Source organism: Magnolia sinica, chromosome 10, assembly GCF_029962835.1.
Source record: "Magnolia sinica isolate HGM2019 chromosome 10, MsV1, whole genome shotgun sequence".
NCBI lineage: Eukaryota > Viridiplantae > Streptophyta > Magnoliopsida > Magnoliales > Magnoliaceae > Magnolia > Magnolia sinica.
In genome coordinates, this window is record NC_080582.1 from 7,794,048 (window position 1) to 7,813,087 (window position 19,040).

The following is a 19,040-nucleotide window of genomic DNA, read 5'->3' on the forward strand; positions in this document are numbered from 1 at the left end:
GATATTGTGCAATTCGTGGCTAAATAGTCAGGCAATCTTCTTGGATTTAGTCATAGTTCCATTACTTTGGTGCCTAGGGTCACAAGGCGTTTGTTTCAAATTAAGCTGCTATTGATTCTGGCATGCCCAGCACACACATACACCATCTTACATTGGTGCAAATCTAACAGTATAAAGGGGCATTCTAGATGGTATAGCCATTCAAAATCATGGCCACCTTCTGAATGAGCAGGATTTATTTCAGTGTAAGAACATCTAAACTATCAAATGTGAATGTTAAATAGAGGTTTGCTAGAATACATCCATGTATTAAATATGCTAAATTAAAACTTTAGCCTTTGAATTGGTGATCCAGATCATTCATATCATAATTCTATCATTGTATGTGAAAAGACAACAAATAAATGCTCTCAATTTGATTATTTCAATCTTTTGATGATTTAGCTCTTTGGCTTTGAACATACACCGCAATCATAACCTTTGAGTTATCAAAGGACCAAAATGTTAAAATATTCAAACATCGGGCCATGCCTCATCCAAAGGGAGCCTATCAAATAAATCGTTTGGGTCATTGAAAAATACCATAAAAGAGTTCTGACTTTTCTTACCGCACTACATCTAAAATGCATCGGAGATAACCTAGGTTTAAATAATACGAAATTTACAAATTACTACATCATTAATTAGGTATTCATGTCAAGGTACCTTCTTTCAAGAGGATTTCAATTAGCTGCACTATTAATTTAATTCAAGTTTTATCATATGAGTACATTTGTTAGATTTCTTTAATGGAAGTTGGGTTCCACCAAGTAAGAGGCCGTGGCCCCCATTTTGATGTTTATATGGAATCCACACATTTTCAGTTAAAAAAAAAAGAACTTTACCTCATGTCCACTGTTGATTTTTTATGGGCCCACTTACATTGGGGATGAGAGATCCACTCTTGACAAGTAGACATATAATCCGATATTAGTTCTAGGGATAACAAAAAAGGCTTACATATGATTAAGGTGGGCCACACCAAAGTAAATAGTTAATAGAGACACATCCACCCTTGATTTTATAAGGCCCACCATAATGATTGTATGAAGTCCGGTCCAACCATTAAGTTTAAAATCAAAATTTATGAATAGGGTCCAAAAGTCAGACCTATCTGTGATTCGCGTGGGCTACACCAAGGGAAACAATGTGGAGGGTGAGCATTGCACTTCACATTATTTCCTAATTGTATGGTCCACCTCAATCATGGATGGGGCTCATTTTTGTGCCCTGATCTTAACAGAAGCGGATTGCGCACTGAGTAACTTAGTATGCTTAGCGTACTGAGTAAACTTTGTGGGTCCCACAGTCATTCATGCATTTTATCCAGTCCGTTCATACATTTTAGCAGATAATTTTAGGTCGTTAGCCCAAAAATGAAGCATATTCAAACCTCAAATGGACCACACCACCTGAAACAATGTGAATTGAACATCTACCATTGAAAATTTTGTCGGGGCCACGGAAGTTTTAGATCAATCTGATATTTGTGTTTTCACTTCAACCATGTCTTTGTGATATATATTATGAACAGGTTGGATGTCAAATAAACATCACTGTAAGCCATGGAAAGGTTTCAAGGGTGGAAATCATTATTCCCATGGTTTCCTGTGGTATGGTTCACTTGAGCTTTAGATATACCTCAATTTTAGGCTAAACCAATAAAATGATATGAAAAAACGGATGGACGGAGTGGATAAGACAAATACATTCACGGTGGGGCTAACTGAGTTTGCTCAGTACAATAAGATTGTACTGAGTAACTCAGTACGCAAGCCGAGTTCGATCCTAACATGGGATGATATAAGTGGTGGTCAAAGTAGATTTCATAAAAACTTCACGGTGGGATCCACTGAGCAACCGACCTCGTTCTTGGGCAGCCAACTTTTAAAAAAAAAAAATCCAACAGAATTAATAGGGTAGTTTATCGAAACTTTTTTGAAAATGGTACCTTAATATAACTACCTAACTAATGAGGCAGTAATTTGTAAAATTGCCTTAAATAATCCGTGCAAAGCTGTACTTGCTTGTTGGGCCTTTACTAGCTACATGCCCAAGTTCAGCCCATAGCCCATTGGGCCTTTGTTCGTCTCGGGTCCATCTCAAGCCCAGGCCATCGCCACCGTACATTGCATGCCGCCTTTGCCATATCTGTGTTAAGATAACTGACTTTTAGGTTTGCCATCTTTAGCCTATTCTTATCTGCTCAAGTACGTGTCCATTTGCTTCTGTAGTCTCATTAAAATTGCTCATTAATATTAATAATTACATGTTTATTTCTTCCACACGCGTGTGGATGCATGCTCATCCATATTCACACGTGCCAATATGGAACACCTGTGATAGATCAGATCTTTCCATCAAGTGGACTACACGTTTTAGATCCTTTATCCTAAAAATAAGGCCATTGACACCTCTGGTAGGCCACAGAGTACAAAATTAATAGGCGTCTGGGAGAAATTGTAGTCATCGGATTACTTTATAAACTGTGGCCTCAAGTAATCAAATGTTCCTATTTGACTCTAACCCACCTAAAAACCTAGTTCAGAAGAACTAATAGGTGTTGAAATTTGGTTTTTGAAAAAAGTTAAAATTTTGGAATTTTTTGTTTTACAGGTAAAACGATTTTGAAAATTTCAAATGAAAAAGTGCTGGTTTTGCTTTTGTCCCATATAAAAAATGAGAAAAAAAAATTTATAATTTATATGTAGAGGTGTGTATAATATTATTACTTAGAGTTTTGGAAATTGAGATGCTCGGGTTGTGTCGTACGCTTGGGCCAGTGCGTGGCCGGTGTGACGCTAGCTATTTGGCGCACTTTGCACTGAGCCTGGGTGTGAGTGATTTGATATGAGCATAGCGTAATCTTTACATGATTCTGGTGGAACAAAAATAATTAATTTTATTATTATTATTATTTTTTTTGGTATTTCCAACATATTTCCCAACAATGGGCACCAAACTTCCTCGGATTTGGGTCTGAGTCTGACCTGGACCTAAAAGGGATCGGACTTCATAAGTCCTAATTAGCCTGGGTATGGGTATGATAGGATCAAGTCTTGGTTAGCCTGGGTCCGGTGCCCATACATGTATGGCCCGTTGGATGGCCGTCATGTGAAGTCACTCATGATGACAGAAAAATGCCCCATCTTAGGCCAGCTCCTTGGATGGACAGTGAGAGAATCAACGGCCGTACTACGGTGGCAGTTCACAACCACTTTCTAAATGGTAGTGGCTCAGCAATTATTAAAATATAGCATACTAAGTATGGAAATCCAAGCGGTTAGATCATGGGCCCCACTGTGGATGGAGCTTAGGTTAAAGATCACATGAATCAAAGAATTTTATCCATCTTATTTTGCCCATTGAACTTGAGGGGTTGAGACCTTGACTTTCTGTTGGGTTTTGGACTGCGAAATTACACAGAGATGAATTTAGGATAACAATCCAAGAACACCAAGCAAACAGAAGAAAACACGAACATTTAGCGTGGAAAACCCGTTCGGAAAAAAACCATATGGATGGGCACTTTTTTAAGGGGCATCAATGAGTATCCTATATGGATGGGCACTAATGTTGTTCGTTTAAAAAATGGTTGTGAGGCCCATCATGTACTGGCCCAAAAATCGCTCAAATCCATCCATTGATCAAATACGCTACACAGAGATAAAGAAATAGAATGAAATCAATGGTCCATATACAAGATGCACGTTTTCCCTGATGGAGGATTTGGAAATAAAACATGAGCCTTTATGTCTACGGAGTGGATGTTACATGATCCCATGCATGGTGCCTTGATCCAATCACTCATTTTCATCTTCCTGAATACCTAAGGAATAACTTCTTGGCTGTGCAAACGAAAGGGAGCTATGCTTTTGGTTTTCCCCACCAAGTCGGAAATCAATTGGATTCATCATATGGTATTCTTAGCTCTCGATAGAATAGCATAACTTATGGAAATCTCCTTCTCTTCAAGGAAGGTGCGGAGACGTGCTAGGGTGTAATATATATCTATCCTAGTGCTACCAGATCTATATAAATCTTGGTCTCTAAGCCCGTGTTTATAATCTTCTCCTCGCTTTATTAATGGCGGCAGAACAAATAGGTACGGATTCTCTAGGTATTGTTCCTCTTTGTTCAAATTCTTATTCATGATTAATTTTGTCGATTGATACAATCAGTATTTTGAAAAAGTATATAATTCTTTTTTTTTTTTAAAATAATTTATTTCTCAGATTTTCCATTCCCCAACTAAAAGCTTATGCAAGTATTTTGAGAAAAATCCAGGGGATGAAAAGTACTAAAATAATCTTGAGCTAGGTTGGGCATGGAAAATACAAGAATTTTTTATGGTTGACATGGTAACTCTACAATTCAAACTTGAATTACTAATGAATCATGATTATTGGACAACAGCTTATTTATGTGCTAAACTGTTTTGAACGAATGGGCCTAGTGACTTGGTGAATCAAATGGTTGATGAGATGGTTCTCATGGTGGACCATTAGATGGGATTGTCCAATGATTAATCTAATAGTTAGATGTTTGATTTTATGTAGAGCGGGGCATGGGACGACTTGACTCACCTGACTCGACTCTCGTTCAACTTGTTTAGACCCGACTCGATCCGGATTGAATGGGTGAGTTGGTCCAAACCGAGTAGGCTTCTTCTAAATCAAACTCAAACCGAGTTGAGTTCAAGTTACCCAATAACTCAACCCGATACTCGATCCAGTTAGACTCGACTCAATTTGGAACCCGACTTGACTCGGATTCAAGTATATATACAATAAAAAAAATCCTAATTTCTAAGTATCTCTAATCTTACCTGCCACACCCGACCTCGACCTTGACCCAAACTCTCTCTCCCCCTCTCTCATCCTCCTCTTCCAAGTCCGGTAGCTACCTACCACCATCACCACCCTCCTCCTCCTCCTCTCTCTCTCTCTCCTCTTCCAAGGTCAGCAACCACCTGCCACCATCGCCACCCTCTCTCTCTCTCTCTCTCCATCCGATTTGGTGCCAACTCGATCCGACTTGGTACTTTTGACCGGTTTGGACTCGGTCTGGATTTGTCCAGGGTAAACTCGGATTCGGATTGGGTCAGAAATGTTAGACTTAGTACTAAGTTGGGTCGAGCTCGGGTCAGGCTTTTTTCAAAATCGGATCAATTTGGGTCGGCCCTAACTCGGTCCGACTTGACTCGATGCCCAACTCTAATTTTATGTATTGGTATACTAGTTACTGCAGAAGTTAATGTAGCCCAACCTAACCCAACGTCATCTAAGAAAAAATTGCATTCATAGCTCAAAAACTAAGAAAAAAAATTCTAATTCAACTCTGTCTAGCCATATCAAGTTGATTTGAAAAGCCAACTTTTATTTGACTGGACTATTTAAATTATTAAAAGAATATCTACACTAAATATTCAAAACAGTCTATGGTTGGGCTTTCAATAGGTAGCTGGACCGTTGGTACCTGATAGACACTACCTGATTTTCATGGGTTTGGGTCCCACTTACTGGACCTGTTTAGAAATTGAGTTGGATTTAGGTATCAACTTTTGGACCAATTAAGAAATCAGGTCAAGTCCGGGTATCAACTTTTGCACTGATTAAAAATCAGATGCAATCGGGTTTAAGTTGGGTCCGTGTCATGGAGCTTGTTAAAGTTGGGCTAGCTCGGGCCTACTTGGGTCTAATTAGTTTCTATAGAAATACGGTTTCCTGAACCACATAAGAGAATCCATTTACAATCATGTGTCTAAAAGGGGCATATGGATGTGAGATTTAATCCATCCCTTGGGTGGGCTCTACCATTTAAATGCACTTATTTAAATGAGGTAGATCAAAATCTTAGGTGGACCACACAATATATGGGAAACCAATAGTGATTGAATGTCCACCATTAAAAACCTCCTAGGGCCCACTGTAATGGTTATTTGACATCTAACCTGTTGATTAGGTAATACAGACTTGGATGAAGTTAAAAAATATATATCAGCTTGATCCAAAACTTTTGTGGCCCCAAGAAGTTTTTAATGGTGAGAGTTCAATCAACACTGTGTGGCCCACTTGAGATTTGGATCAACCTCATTTTTGGCCTCATACCATAAAATGATATCTAAGAATGGGTGGACGGAAATGGATGAAACATATACATCATTGTGGGGCCCACAGAGCACCAACCACTGGCCATCGGCTAGTGGCAGGGTGAGTAGGCCAATCCCTTTCCCAGATTGAATCCATAATAACTGAGCAACTTACGTAGTCCATGCAACAGATAACAGTGTGGGTCCCTTGCACACCTTCACCATCACCGTTGGTCGCACTGTCTTGGACCGTTGGATCCCTCCATTAGTGAAATACCGATACTGGGCCTTGTGCTCACAACATGGTGCCATTCTCCACTCCGGATTGGACCTTCAAGATGGCTACAAAGCAGCTGCCGCGGCGGTGGGACATGTTGTGGAGCTGGCAGATAAAATTCATTCTGCGACGCCAGACCTCCCTATCTCCACGTTTGATGGTTGGATCAATGATGCTGAGGATCTCGATAATGCCGGTATGGAAGTAGAATTCCTACAAGAACGCATCAAACAGTTGCGGGCCTTTGTGAGTGGGAAGCAGAGACAGCCGTTGATAGAGCAGCAAAAGGCTCGAAAACGTCATTCTGAGATCACGCGGGAGCTGGGGGATGTGGAAGGTCAAATCAGACTGTTGATGAGGAAGAAGGAAGAACTAGCCACTCAAAAGAAAGATGTGTTGGCATTGCTACGTGATCTGTGGCCTAGGGTTGATGCTTGCTGGGCTGCCTTTGCTGAGCTGGTGGCAGCCCCATGGTGAGAACCATGGTGGATGTCTGTCTATCCATCCAAACCCTCCAATATATAGCCTTGTATCTCTCTCTCTCTCTCTCTCTCTCTCTCTCTCTCTCTCTCTCTCTATATATATATATATATATATATATATATATACACACACACACACACACAAATGGTACATGTATCCTGTATTATCAAAATGAAAATGTGTACTTTCACCTGTTAAGTAAATCTGGTTGATTCCTTTTATAAGCTGATCCTCATGATGAGGCCCACCTATTGTATGGTTGGATGATGTGCATGAATTGCATGGTAAATAAAGTAGGGATGAATGCGATAAGGTAGATTACCATCTTCCACAAGGGGATAACTACTCTGAATCCACGAAGCTTCCCGGAGTCCTTACCATCACACTTCTCGAATCCATGAGGAAAAAAGCAAGAAAAATAGAAATAAATTCTAAAGAATTCATAATTTGATTGATGAATAAAATAAACGAGTTCACAACCCTTTAAATAGGTATACTAAGCAATGGAAGAAATTTCGGAATCAAAATACAACTAAAACTCCTAAAATTCGCAACTTACTATAAATTTTACTATTTATAGATGATCATAATATCTACTAGTGCGCAAGGTTTTCAGCCAAAAATAGCAAGTGTCCTATTTGACTTCACTACGTTGTTCTCCTAATCATTATTTGACTTCACTACATTGTTCTCCTAATCATTCTAAGTGCTTTTCACATTGGGCACAACTCCTAAAGCCCAACTCCTAAAGCTCAGAGTTATGATCAAACTAAAATTTAGTATTTATAGTAAAAATGGAATTAAATTAAGAAAACGACCATCTGATGGTATTTTGTAAATCTGGCTTGCGTAACCTGGCATGGCAGGGTTGGATGGCTAAAGTAGCTCATCCTACCCCAAAATCATATTTGGTACGTCGAATAACTCATTCTGAATTGCGAGATACGCCCGATTTAAGGTCTGACGGTCAGGTTAACTTCTGTCATTGACAGGGCCTTTTCTGATCCGTCTTGGCCATGAAACTGTCCGTGACCCGCTCTACTTCAGTAACTCATGGTCCAACAAAATGGACCTTGAGACCTCATTCTATATGAGGTTGATCAAAATGCAAAACTTTAATTAAAATGGTTAAAAATTTATGTGATGAAAAGGAAAGTCTTATATTAGCTCGCATGTGGTAATGGATTGCTTATCCCTTTAAGTCAACTAAGACCTAGTGGAGTCCATTTTAATTCAATGTTACGAGTCAAATTGAAAACATGCCCAATGGGATGAGTCTCATTTTTCTTGGTATGCTACTGGAGCAACTGCAGAACATGTCTGGCAATCCACCAAAATTCAGTCAAGCATTCCTCAACCCCTGACTCAGCTAAGTCATTACTTGGTTTTGGGCTGGGTTGTTGCATCTTCAATCCATACAAGGCAAAAGCAGATACTTGGGTCCTATTTGTATACTACCAAATAAGTAGCTTTTTTAACTTACCTAATGTTCAATTTTCTATTATCGTATTTCTTTCATACTTTCTTTACAGAGATATTGTACAAATATATAGGGAGATTAGCAACCCTATTCTTAGCTATACATAGATATTGTACAATCAATCAATGAGTTGTACAATCACGAATATAATCTTTCTGATTTTCTCTTAATTGACAACTCATTGATTGATTTGACGACAACTCATTAATTGATTTGACAACTCATTGATTGATTTGACGACAACTCATTAATTGATTTGACAACTCATGCCAACACTCCCCCTCAAGTGAAAGCATCCAAATCTTCAATGTGCAACTTATTGTTGAGGATCAAATATTGCATATTAAACCCCAGTTATTACCGGATTTTATGAGCATGATATTGTTAGCGCCTTCTTTTAAGCGTGTTTGTGTTGTAAGGTGAATTTATGAGCTTGGACTGCAAAAGGGTACTAAAAGCATAGATTTAATGCTCTGAAGACACCAAGGCAAGGGCTGGACACCAGGGGACCGAGATCAAAAAATTTACACGCCCAAGACCCGAGAAAATCGAGAAGCTGAAGCTTAAGTGGCCTCAAATTGATACAGAATGTAAGATCATAGGGTTCCCACCATCCGTTCAGCTCAAAACTTCATATATGGCTTGAAGACCCTAAATAAACCGTACACGTCAAATTTCAGTAGTTGGATCCCTGTGGAAGTGGTCCAACGGTCAGATAGCCCATGAATTACTGATCTGAGGTCCACCTGATATTCAGATATGCTTCAAACTTGGGCTCTATCCATTAAATGAGATGAGAAAAGGGACGAACAGATCAGATTTCCCACAAATATCAAGGTAGACCCCACTTCATGGGGTGGGTGTACATAGCGGGTGTACGCCCGCTGTGCACCGGACCAACCAAATGGATCAAAGTCGGTTTGACTGACCTTATTTCTTAAAACGGAAATCTCCGTTTTCTTTGTTCGCAACAGGGAGTTGCGGGTGATCTCAGTGGGCCACCATATGGACCCATCAGCTTAATCCGAACCGTCCATTCGAATCATATGAAGGTCCTGATCAAGATATGGTAGTTCTTGGTCTGAAGAATGCCAAAAAGAGGTTGCAAATGTGCTAGATGGCAGAATCTTCGCCGTAAGATCAAGCAGGTGGGCTGCGTCAACGGAAATCCAAAACCGACCATATCCGACCTGATTTTCGAGGAGAAATTGATGGACGGTGTGGATTTTGCTGGAAATTCCCATTATGGGCTTCACCTATCATTAGCGCACGAAACACGCAGATCCTGTTACAGCCCGTCCGAGACCCGGCGATCCGGGTCCGTTTACACTCATGGCCAGGATTGGTTCGACGATCTTGACCGTTAAAAATCTCTCTAAAGAAGGACCGACCAAGGCCAAGACGATTGAACGTCTTAGATTTTTGATTCATGACCGTAAATTCAATCGGATGCAAGTGATTTTTATGTTGCTATCGCACCAAACTGAGGGTGCGTAAATACTTCTAGCTGTCTCCACTGTCTGGATCTCTCCGCACCGACGTCTCTACGCACTCCTCTCCACCGCCCTTTCATAGCTGCTATAAAGAGAGAAGAGAGAGGGGCATTCAATCTATGGCTGAGAGAGATATTAGTTTAAGCCTTTTGTTTTTTTTTATATTGAATTTTGGAGTGTTTTATCCTCATCATGTTGGGCTGAACCTCTTAGCTAGGGCTAAGAGGTGCAGCTTGTGGCGTGATGAGGTTGATCCTACGGCTTGGATTCATGCTAGTTGAATTACTTTTAATGTTAGTTTGATTTTGAGGAATACCTTTAGTTTTTAATGGTTTGTTGTGACTTACATTACAATAGATCTGCGATGGCTTTGAGTATTTTCTTTTCATTATTGTGATTATACAGTTAGGAAGCCCTGTTGTTCACCATCGCTCCTTGGACATGGTTGGATGACGGAATCCTTCCTAACATTCATACGTCTCTCAGATTGACTGTAGATTGGTTTAATTTTATTGTTTACTTTGTCTCATGGGCATGGTCTTGTGATGGAATCTATTCTAATTTACATCTGTCTTAACTTTTGAAAACTAGATCAAAAGAAGTTTAGATTGATTTTCATTGTATATCTTCCAACTGGATAAAGATGGGACTCGAAGTCCAATTGAGTTCATGAATCAAGTGTAGATCTCCCTGGTCACTGCAAGTGGATCCTTGGCACCCTAGTTTCCTACCTTTAAATTTCACAAGTTTTAGTTTAATCATTCACCATTATTTCCTCACATTCTCTCGATTTAGATTTCATCTTATTCTAGTTCTAGTTCTACCTAGTTTCAGATAATGTACAGGTTTCAGTCCCTGTGGATTCGACCTCGGTCTCACCGAGATTATTATTATATCACAACCCTATACTTGGGGAGTGAACACTTGTTTAGTGAGTTATAGAAATCCTTATTTGATACGACCTTTGTAAGAATATCCGCCAGTTGGTCTTCGGACTTCACAAATGGAAATCGAATTATTTTAGCTTCGAGATTCTCTTTGATAAAGTGTCTGTCAACCTCCAAGTGTTTGGTACGATCTTGCTGGATCGGATTGTGAGCAATGGCGATAGTTGCCTTGTTATCATAAAAGAGGTCCATCTCGGATGTAGGAGCAAACCCAATTTCAGTTAGAAGTCTTTTGAGCCACAGGAGTTCACAAAGTTCTTTGGTCATTCCATGGAACTCTGCTTCAGCACTTGATAATGCCATCACTTTTTTGCTTCTTACTTCTCCATGTAACAAGATTCCCTCCAACAAACATGAAGTATCCTGAGGTGGATCTTCTGTCTGTGGTATTCCCTGCCCAATCTACGTCTGTATAACCATTAACTCTGAAATGGTTATTTTTCGAAAACAGAAGCCCTTTTCCTGAAGAGTATTTTAAGTATCGTAAAATCCGGATCACCGCCTCCATATGATCCTTACTAGGTTGATGCATGAATTGACTTACTACACTCATTGCGCATACAATATCTGGACGAGTATGGGAGAGGTAAATAAGTTTACCAACTAATCTCTGGTACCTTCCTTTGTCTGTTGGCATTTGGTTTGGATATTCTCCGAGCTTGTGGTTCTGAATGATTGGATTGTCTGCTGGCTTACAATCTAACATTCCAACCTCATATAAGTAAGTCTAATATATATTTTCATTGAGAAAGAAATATACCTCGCCTTGATCTAGCAATCTCTATTCCCAAGAAATATTTGAGTCCTCATAGATTTTTCATCTCGAACTCGGCCGCCAATTGTTTCTGATGCTTAGTGATTTCCTCCTTATCATCCCCTGTGATGATCATATCATCGACATATACAATTAAAGCTGTTACCTTGTCCCGTTGGTGCTTCAAAAATAATGTATGTTCTGAATTACTTTGGTGGAAGCCATATTTCTTCATTGCCAGACTGAACCTCCCAAACCATGCTCGAGGAGATTGTTTTAATCCATACAGTGCTCGCTGCAATTTGCACACAACTTCAGCTTTTGAAAATATTGTGTAGCCTGGAGGAGTATCTATGTAGACTTCCTCTTTAAGATCACCATGGAGAAATGCGTTCTTTACATCAAACGAGTGCAATGGCCAGTCCAAGTTGGCTGCGAGAGATAACAGTACCCTGATTGTATTTAACTTGGCTACCGGTGAAAAAGTTTCTTGATAATCTACACCATATGTCTGAGTGTATCCTTTTGCGACTAGCCTTGCCTTGTATTGTTTTATAGATCCTTCTGCCTTGTGTTTAACAGAGAAGACTCATTTGCACCCAACCGTTTTTTTTCCTTTGGGCAATGGAACCAAGGTCCATGTTTGATTATTTAGTAGTGCTCCCATTTCTTCCTCTATTGCCTGTGTCCACTTGGGATCAGCTAAAGCTTCCTAAACTGTAGTGGAAATATGACATGCAGATATCTCGTATAAGAATGTCTTGAGAGGTTCAGGTAGCTTTTCGGTGGAAAGATAGTTGACAATTGGATACCTCGACTTTCTTTCTTCAATGTCTGGAGAGTATCTGTTTGGTGACTTGCCATGGTTATGCCTGAAAGGTAAGGTATACCTAATAAACGTATCTATGTTATTCATAAATGAGGGTATAGTGAAATTGCTTACCTCAGGAATATTCTCAGGAGATGGGTCTGTAGGCACTGAGAGATGGGGGGATTCGGGTTCTTTTCCTGATGATGTGAGCTCAGTTGCCGAAGGCCTTTTAGATTCAGAGGATATGTCGAGCCCTGAAGATGTATTTGTCGATTCTTCACCAATCATTAGTGTGTCATTTTGATCTTTAAGCCAGTCAAAACTCAGCCAATTCAACTCTTCATATAGTGTCTCCCCCTGAAGAGAAGAAGTGGATGTCGAAGAAAAATAGAACGGTTCAGATTCCAGAAAGGTGACATCCATAGTCACATAGGTACACTTGGTAGCAGGATCATAGTAGCCGTAGCCTTTTTGATGTGTAGCATATCCCAAGAAGAGGCACCGAAGGGCACATGGGTCAAGTTTGGTGCGCTGGTTCTTAGGAAGGTACACATATGCCGCACACTCAAATATGCAAGGAAGGAGCATTAAGGCCGTAGGTAGAGAGACCAAGGCTGACAGAGATTGTAATGGGGTCTTAAAATTTACTAGTTTGGAAGGAAGGCGATTGATTAAATGTACGGCAGTGGTAATAGCATCGGGCCAATGTTGTGTGGGAACATAAGCGCCTAGAAGGAGAGCCCGGGCAGTCTCAAGAATATGCCGATTCTTCCGTTCAACGACTCCATTTTACTGAGGAGTCTGAGGACATGAGGTATCGTGAATAAGATCATGTTGTTGAAAATAGGAATGAAAGTGGTGATTAACATATTTACCATCATTGTCAGAGCGGAGAATCCGAATATGAGCGAAAACTGGGTGTGAACCATAACATGAAATGACTGAAAGATACGAAACACATCATCCTTATATTTCATTAAATATAGCTAGGTCATCTGGGTGCAATCATCAACAAATATCACAAACCACCGTACACTAGATATAGTAGATAAAGGAGAGGGTCCCCATACATTAGAATGAATTAAAGCAAAAGGTGTATCACTTTTATTCATACTTAATGGATAAATATCACGATGACTTTTGGCTAAAATACAAATATCACAGTGAAATTTAGAAGTCTCCACATTAGAGAATAAATTAGGAAATAAATGCCGTAAATACCTAAACGACAATGCCACAGCCAAATCTGTCGAGCCCTAGAACCAAGTGTAGAAGACATGTGATGCGCACGACCCAAAATGAAATCTTCCATGTAGTATAATCCCCCCCTCTTAGTACCACGCCCAATTATCTCCTTAGTGAGAATATCCTGAATAAGACAAAAATCGGAAAACATTAGCACCACACAATTTAGATCTGTAGTAACTTGGTTAACAGATAATAGTTTGTAAGATAAAGAGGGAACAAGCAGAGTGTTGGGTAAATGAAGAGAGGGTGATAGGGTTACAGATCCGGCTCCTGTGATAGGTGAGGTCACTTCATTAGCATTCACAATGCTGGTGCGCCTTGGAGGTGAGTGATGGGAGAAATCTATGGGATCAAATGTCATATGATCCGTGGCCCCAGAGTCAAGGAGCCAATCACTACTGTCCACATTATGACGAGACAGATATTACCTAGATCTGTAGGAGAGAAGTCCAATTTAGGTGAGGCAGTGGGTGGGATGAGAGAGAGATAAGGTTCGGTTGCTGCCACAGTAGCCTTTCTCGCACCTTCAGCCATACCGTCTCATTTTTTTCTAGCTTGAAGCTTGTGCCACTAATCGAGGTACCCATGCAGCTGGAAACAGTTTTCACGTGTATGCTTTGTATTGCCACAATGACAGCATTTGAGACCATCGGATGAGGTACGGGCTTTAGAGGAAGATTTCCCAGTATGCTGAGAAGTTGATCCAGACAGTCCAAGCTTTAAGCCTTTCAAAGCAAGCACCGCCCCTGGAAGTGGTTCGTGGTCGCCAGCGTTTATCACCACCTAGCGAAAAGCCTCCCTGCGGACATGGGCATATGCTTGCTCCATGGTGGGAAACGGGTGCATCTGCAATATGTCACTGCGAATATTATCTAACCTGTCATCAAGACCATCTAAGAATACATAAACCCGATCTTCTTGGAGAAGATTATTATAACTTTTAATATTGGCAGGGCACTTGTAAGACCCGTGTCCTAACTCGTACCGTTCCGTAGGCTTTCGCGGTCCTCCTGGTTGAATTTCGGCGACTCACGACGCGTAAATAGTAGTGGTGCGCGATCCTGAGTTGTACCCTGTATTTTAGAGTCGGTTCGACCCGAGACTTGTACCCTAGCGACCGTGTCGTCGCCGCGGTTCCGATGTCGCGTCTCGCGCGCCGAGGTGATACACAGGACAGAAGATGTGGGCCCGCATTCAGTTCGAGGAAAACACCGCGCTGTTGTAAACCCAAGAGAACATCACATCAATCCCATCAATCTCATCAGTCAATCATACATCACCTCACATGTCAAAGTACAACCCCATCCCCAAGCAACCCCCAAAGTCAAACTCTCTTACATAAAGTACACCCACCACATCACACACTCATCTCTCCCTCTCTCTTACATCACTCACCATCCCTCTCTCCCATCACTTCTCTCCCATCATCTCTCCCTCTCTCTTCTCATTCTCTCTCTCATTCTCCCAAGCAACTCTAACGTCCAAGCTCCCATGAGAGATCTAGTGTGGCCCATCTTCCTACCTTTCATCTCCACCATCCAAGTTCAATCTCAACCGTTGAAGTCTCTCCATTGGAGCTCTAGATCACACCAGTGGAAGGAAGAGTCCGAGATCTTGAGGTGGGTGAATCTTCACTATTTGTGGGTGATCTAACTGTTGATTTTTATTTGAGGCCCACATATGTGGACCCATCTTGATGTATGCATGAATAGGGAGGGCCCATAGTGGCGGGGTCCCTCCCCTCTCACGATTATCCCTCTTTTTTTTTTTTTTTTTCTTCTCTCTCTCTTTCTTTCCCTCTCCCTCTTGATGTGTGGCCCACCTGATGCATGTGATACATCCACGCCATCCATCATCGTGAAGCCCACCATGATGCGTGGGTTGCATCCAAACTGTCCAGATGGTGGGACCCATCTGCCTACTAACATCAGCAAGTTCAGTGGGTCCCACATGTTTGTTTGTGCTGGATCCCAGCCACCCACCTGTTGTTGGGCCATACAATGAGGTATTTATTTCATCCACACCGTCCAGGCCATCTGGACGGTGCTGGACAGGTTGGACAGTCCTGTGGACCCCACTCATGATATGTGTTTCATCCATGCTGCAGAGCAGCTGTGGGACCCACGCACATGTGGATCCACCTCGGCGAGCATTGAATCCGGGCCGTCCATCAGTTGTATGTCCAGCAGCATGCAGCTGCTGGACCGACAGCAAGATCTGTGGGCTCCATCCCACCGTCAGTTCGCCCAAGGCATCCAACCAATTGGATGTTGGATTTGCAACAATAAAAATAAAAATAGAGAAATAAAAATATAGCATTATATAAACTAAATAATATTATTATATATGTGTGTTATCTACGCGTCCATATGCCTGACGAGTGGGGCCCACCTTGTTTGTATTATGTTTGCACCGTTCAGACATTTGGACGGTGGACGGTGCTAGAATACCATGACTTATGTATTTCATCAATCCGTCCATCCGTGGTCCACCCCACACGTGTGAGTGGGACCCACATTGATGTATATGCACCGTCCAGATCTTTTGGATGGTGGCAACCCACCTTGTGTGTGCATACCTCGTCCAGGGATAGGGACTGGCCGTTTATATATATATATATATATATATATATATATATATATATATATATATATATATATAATATAATATAATATATGCACGTGAGTGGTGGGCCCCATGTGGGACCCACATAGATGTATTTGTTATATCCAAACTGTCTATCCGTTTGGAGACGGTGGGGCCCGCTGTTGTTCGACGACAGCACGTTATGTGACCCCACCATGATGTATGTGTTGTATCAAAACCGTACGTCCCTTACGGACCCCACCTTGATGCAATGTGCTTCATTCCAACCGTCCATCTGAAGGGTCCACCGTGATGTATGTTTTGCATTCCACGCCATCTATTTGGATGGGCTGTGGGGACCCCACCTAGCTGTTGTGTTCGACAGCAAGTCATGTAGGACTGATCACAGGTGTGTGATTCATACCAGCCGTCCATTTGAGGATGTGGACCAGCCGTGATGTATGTACTATATCTACGCTGTCCACTTGGATGAGGCACATGCAACATCGTGTCCATAGAGCACCATCTAGTAGTGAAGTGGGCCCATGCCATTTAGGGAGACAGATTGCATGCATGCATGTGACGATGGATGACTTGAATGTGTGGCATGTGTGTATGTGCACGTGTGATGCATGACTAGTTAGTACTTGTAATAGTTGTATGTATGCATACATGAATGATGAGTGTGTGATAAGGTGCATGACACCACGTTATGTGTTATACATGCATGGATGCAAGTAATACATGCATAAGTGGTGGGTTATATTAAATGCATATGTGACATATATGGGACCCACCTTGATATATGTATTCTGTATCTTGCCGTCCGTATGGCTTTATGTGGGCCCACCTCAGGTATGTATTTGCAACCACATCGTCCATCTGGACAGTGCGGAGAGGGCGCACCATGATGTATGTTTTCCTCCACGCGGCCCATCTTTTTTTCTAGTGTGGGGTGCACCGAGATGTATGTGTTTCATTTGAGCCGTCCACTTGTGCGGCCCACCACAATGTATGTTGTATCCATGCTGCATGTCCGTTTGGGGCAGGCCTGGATGAGGGAAGAGTGCAAATACCAATTTGATTCAAACTGTCGTGGGCCACCCACGTGGACCCACCATGCCGTATGTATTATATTTTTCCATGTTGGCCATCTGTGTTGAGCCCATTAGTAATATGTGGGGTCCCCATATCCTCCAGCAAACTCCACCATGGCCATGTGATGGGGGCCCACCTGTTTTGTATATGAGGCCCATTGATGCGGCTCATCCATGAGGCCCATCACGATGAATATTTGAGGCCCATGTGCAGGGCCCACCTGTGATGTATATTAGGCCCATGTGTAGGGCCCACCTATTGTGTATTTGAAGCCCATGGGTTGTGGTCCGTTGTGATGTATCTGAGGCCCATGGGACGTGGCCCATTGAGATGTATCTTCGGCCCACATGACGTGGCCCATTGAGATGTATTCAAGGCCCATGGGCGAGACCCGATATGATGTAATCAAGGCCCATGAGCAAGGCCCATGGGCAAGGCCTATTGCAATGTATTCGAGCTCCGTGGGTGTGGCCCATTGTGATACATTCGAGGCCCTTGTACGAAGCTTGATGTGATGTATGTGAGGCCCATAAGTGATGTATATTGGGCCATTGTGTGAGGCTATGGGCCCACTATATATTATATTTGGCTCTATGTGGGCCACTCCTTGGGAGCAATGTTGGTTAAATGGCCACATTAATGGGCAATGATGGTTTAATGTCCACGTTGTGACCTTCCCTAGCCCTTGTTCGGCCCATTCTCATCGAGGTCGATTATCGACGCCGATTTTGATTATCGAGGTCGATTATCGTGACCGATTGCCGATTCCGAGTATCAAGGCCGAATATCAATCGATTCCGATTGTCATGACTGTTTGCCGATTTTGATTGTCATGACCGGTTACCGATTCTGATTATCGATCGATTTTGATTGTCGTGAGCGATTGCCGATTGACTAGTAGGCCCAACTGTGATGAGTAGGCCCACTTGCTGCATGTGCAAGGCCACATGTGATGATATCGAGGCCGATTACCAATTCTGATTTATCGTGGCCGATTATCTATTATCGATTAAGGCCGATTACCGATTCTGATTTATCGTGGCCGATTGTCCATTATCGATCGAGGCCGATTACCGATTTTGATTTGTCTTGGCCGATTGCCGAATATCGATCGAGGCTAATTATCGATCGAGGCCGATTACCGATTCTGATTTATTATGGCTGATTGTCCATTATCGATCGAGGCCGATTACCGATTCTGATTTATTATGGCTGATTGTCCATTATCGATCGAGGCCAATTACCGATTCTGATTTATCGTGGCCGATTGTCCATTATCGATCGAGGCCGATTACCGATTCTGATTTGTCTTGGCCAATTGCCGAATATCGATCGAGGCCGATTATCGATCGAGGCCGATCACCGATTCTGATTTGTCGTGGCCGATTGTTGATTATCGATCGAGGCTGATTATCGATCGAGGCCGATTGTCGAGACCTATATGATGTATATGCGATCCGTAGTTGAGGCCCATTGTGATGCATTAGAGGGTCGGGCGATGGAGTCCATTGTGATGTATATGAGGCCCATGGGAGAGGCCCATCGTGATATGTATTAAGCTCTTGAGTAAGGCCCATGTGTCGTATATTTGGTCCTTATGTGAGGCCATGGGTCCACTATATGATAGGCTCTATGTGGGCCACTCCTTGGAGACAATGTTGGTTAAATGTCCACATTGTCGAGGCCGATTATCGATGCCGATTGTCGGTGCCGGTTATTGATGCCGATTATGA

The 19,040-nt window shown here is 42.0% G+C and overlaps 1 protein-coding gene across 1 annotated transcript; it reads left to right on the forward strand.

Moving 5' to 3' along the window:
* The first annotated feature begins 4,125 nt into the window (after positions 1 to 4,125).
* LOC131217301 (uncharacterized) lies at positions 4,126 to 6,978 on the forward strand. The gene is made up of 2 exons (XM_058212214.1): positions 4,126 to 4,159; positions 6,322 to 6,978. Exons 1-2 carry the CDS (start codon positions 4,126 to 4,128, stop codon positions 6,882 to 6,884), a joined length of 597 nt encoding a protein of 198 aa, XP_058068197.1. The 3' UTR covers positions 6,885 to 6,978.
* The last annotated feature ends 12,062 nt before the right edge of the window (positions 6,979 to 19,040 follow it).